This window comes from Pyxicephalus adspersus, chromosome 5 (genome assembly GCF_032062135.1).
Source record: "Pyxicephalus adspersus chromosome 5, UCB_Pads_2.0, whole genome shotgun sequence".
Taxonomy (NCBI): Eukaryota; Metazoa; Chordata; class Amphibia; order Anura; family Pyxicephalidae; genus Pyxicephalus; species Pyxicephalus adspersus.
This window is the reverse complement of record NC_092862.1, coordinates 147,347,169-147,348,847: the sequence shown is the minus strand read 5'-3', so window position 1 is coordinate 147,348,847 and position 1,679 is coordinate 147,347,169. Positions and strand designations below refer to the sequence as shown.

General features: G+C 51.9%; 1 protein-coding gene across 1 annotated transcript in view; it reads right to left on the bottom strand.

The window, feature by feature from the left end:
• Positions 1–467: 467 nt before the first annotated feature.
• CDK5 (cyclin dependent kinase 5) overlaps positions 468–1,679 on the bottom strand; it is a 10,710-nt gene continuing 9,498 nt past the window's right edge. Inside the window, exons 11-12 of the mRNA XM_072413132.1 lie at positions 1,469–1,549; positions 468–1,155 (exon numbers count right to left, since the gene is read on the bottom strand). Coding sequence (XP_072269233.1) covers positions 1,069–1,155; positions 1,469–1,549 — 168 coding nt within the window. The 3' untranslated portion in view covers positions 468–1,068. The remainder of the gene's footprint in view (positions 1,156–1,468; positions 1,550–1,679) is intronic.

Genomic DNA, 1,679 nt, shown 5'->3' with positions numbered 1-1,679 from the left:
GGCTCCTCCTATATATTAACATTCACCAGTCTGCTCACTTATTCACCAATGTGAGGGCTCCTCCTATATTTTAACATTCACCAGTCTGCTTGCTTATTCACCAATGGGATGGCTCCTCCCATAAATTTAACATTCACCAGTCTGCTCACTTATTCACCGATGTGAGGGCTCCTCCTATATATTAACATTCACCTGTCTGCTCGCCTATTCACCATGTGATGGCTCCTCCCCTACACCTGAGATCCTGATTGGCTATTAAACCACAGACACTGGTGAGAGGAGCAGCACAAAGAGCCAATCAGTGGTGCTGAGAATGGTCACTGATAGGAGGGGAGGAGCTTATCAGTCCGCTAAATATCTTATCACCGTCCAATCACAGGCTGGGGGAGGGACAAGATCTAAGGGTGTGCTGTGTGGCAGAGATGTGTAAATCTCAGGACTGGATAGACAAACACTTCACAGATAAATGTATAGACAAAAACTTTATTTGTTTCGGATGGGGAATGGTCCGGAGTTCTGTGTGGAGATTTAACTTCCTGTCCTGGGGACACAGGAAGTGCTTACTACAGATGGCCCCTTCCTCTGTGACACCGCACATAATCAGGAGAGGTGAATGTGGAAGAGAATCGGCAGAAACGGGACAATTACAGGCTAAAATAACCGAAAATGGGCAATAAAATATACAATGGGGGGCGGGGTCTACAATAAATAAGAGGGAGGGGCAGAGCTGGGGGAGGGGTATATTAGCTGGAGGGGGAAGGCGGAGAATGGAATGCTGAACACACAACCAAGCTCCACCCATTTTTACATTCTCATCAGATAGGCCCCACCCACAAACCTTTAAGTCAGAGGCTCCGCCCACCTTTCTAATAGTAGGCTGCACCCATCCATCCTCCGGCCCATGGCGGCCCCCCATACACCTGGGGCAGCGGTTTTACCCCTCCATGATAATTCTCAGGGGAGGGGCAGACATGAGCTGTGTGTGGGGGGGGGGGGGTGATCCAATCAGCTATTGAGGGGATCTGATCCGTGGTATGGGGTGAAGATTGGGGGGTATTTGGGTGGCAGCTAGGGAGGGCAGAAGTCCGCGAAGTACGGGTGCTGAAGAGCTTCGTCTGCCGAAATCCTCTGGACTGGGTTGCACTTCAATAGATTCTGGAAGGAGAGGCAACAAATATTAGAGGAGATCCCTGGGGTGCCCCTCTGTCCATGTGGGGGTCCGATTATGGGGGAGGGGATATGATGTCACAGCAGTGTTCCCCCAACATTAGCTGGGTGAAGAGAAGCTGTAGGCGGGTGGAAGCCCCAATATTGTGACCCAGCTATTCAATATTCACACAAAAACACCCGGGTGATTACTGCAGGGCGGGGCACCTAACTATAAGGGGCCGGGGAGATCTGTACCAAGGGGACACAAATTGGAGAGCAGTGCAGAGAGAGGGAGGGGGCCAGGTGGAGAGCGATTTACCTGCAGGAGATCCCGGCCCGTGGCGTTGAGTTTGGGAACAACGTTGACTAGAGATGTGGTAGCCGGGTACATGGGGTACGGCTGGGGGCAAACAGAGCAACACAAGTCAGAGGATGGGGCAAACGGCAGCTTTATAGACAATACAAGAACAAAGACACCCCGACCAACACCGGGCCCATGACACCCCGACCAACACCGGGCCAGAGACCCC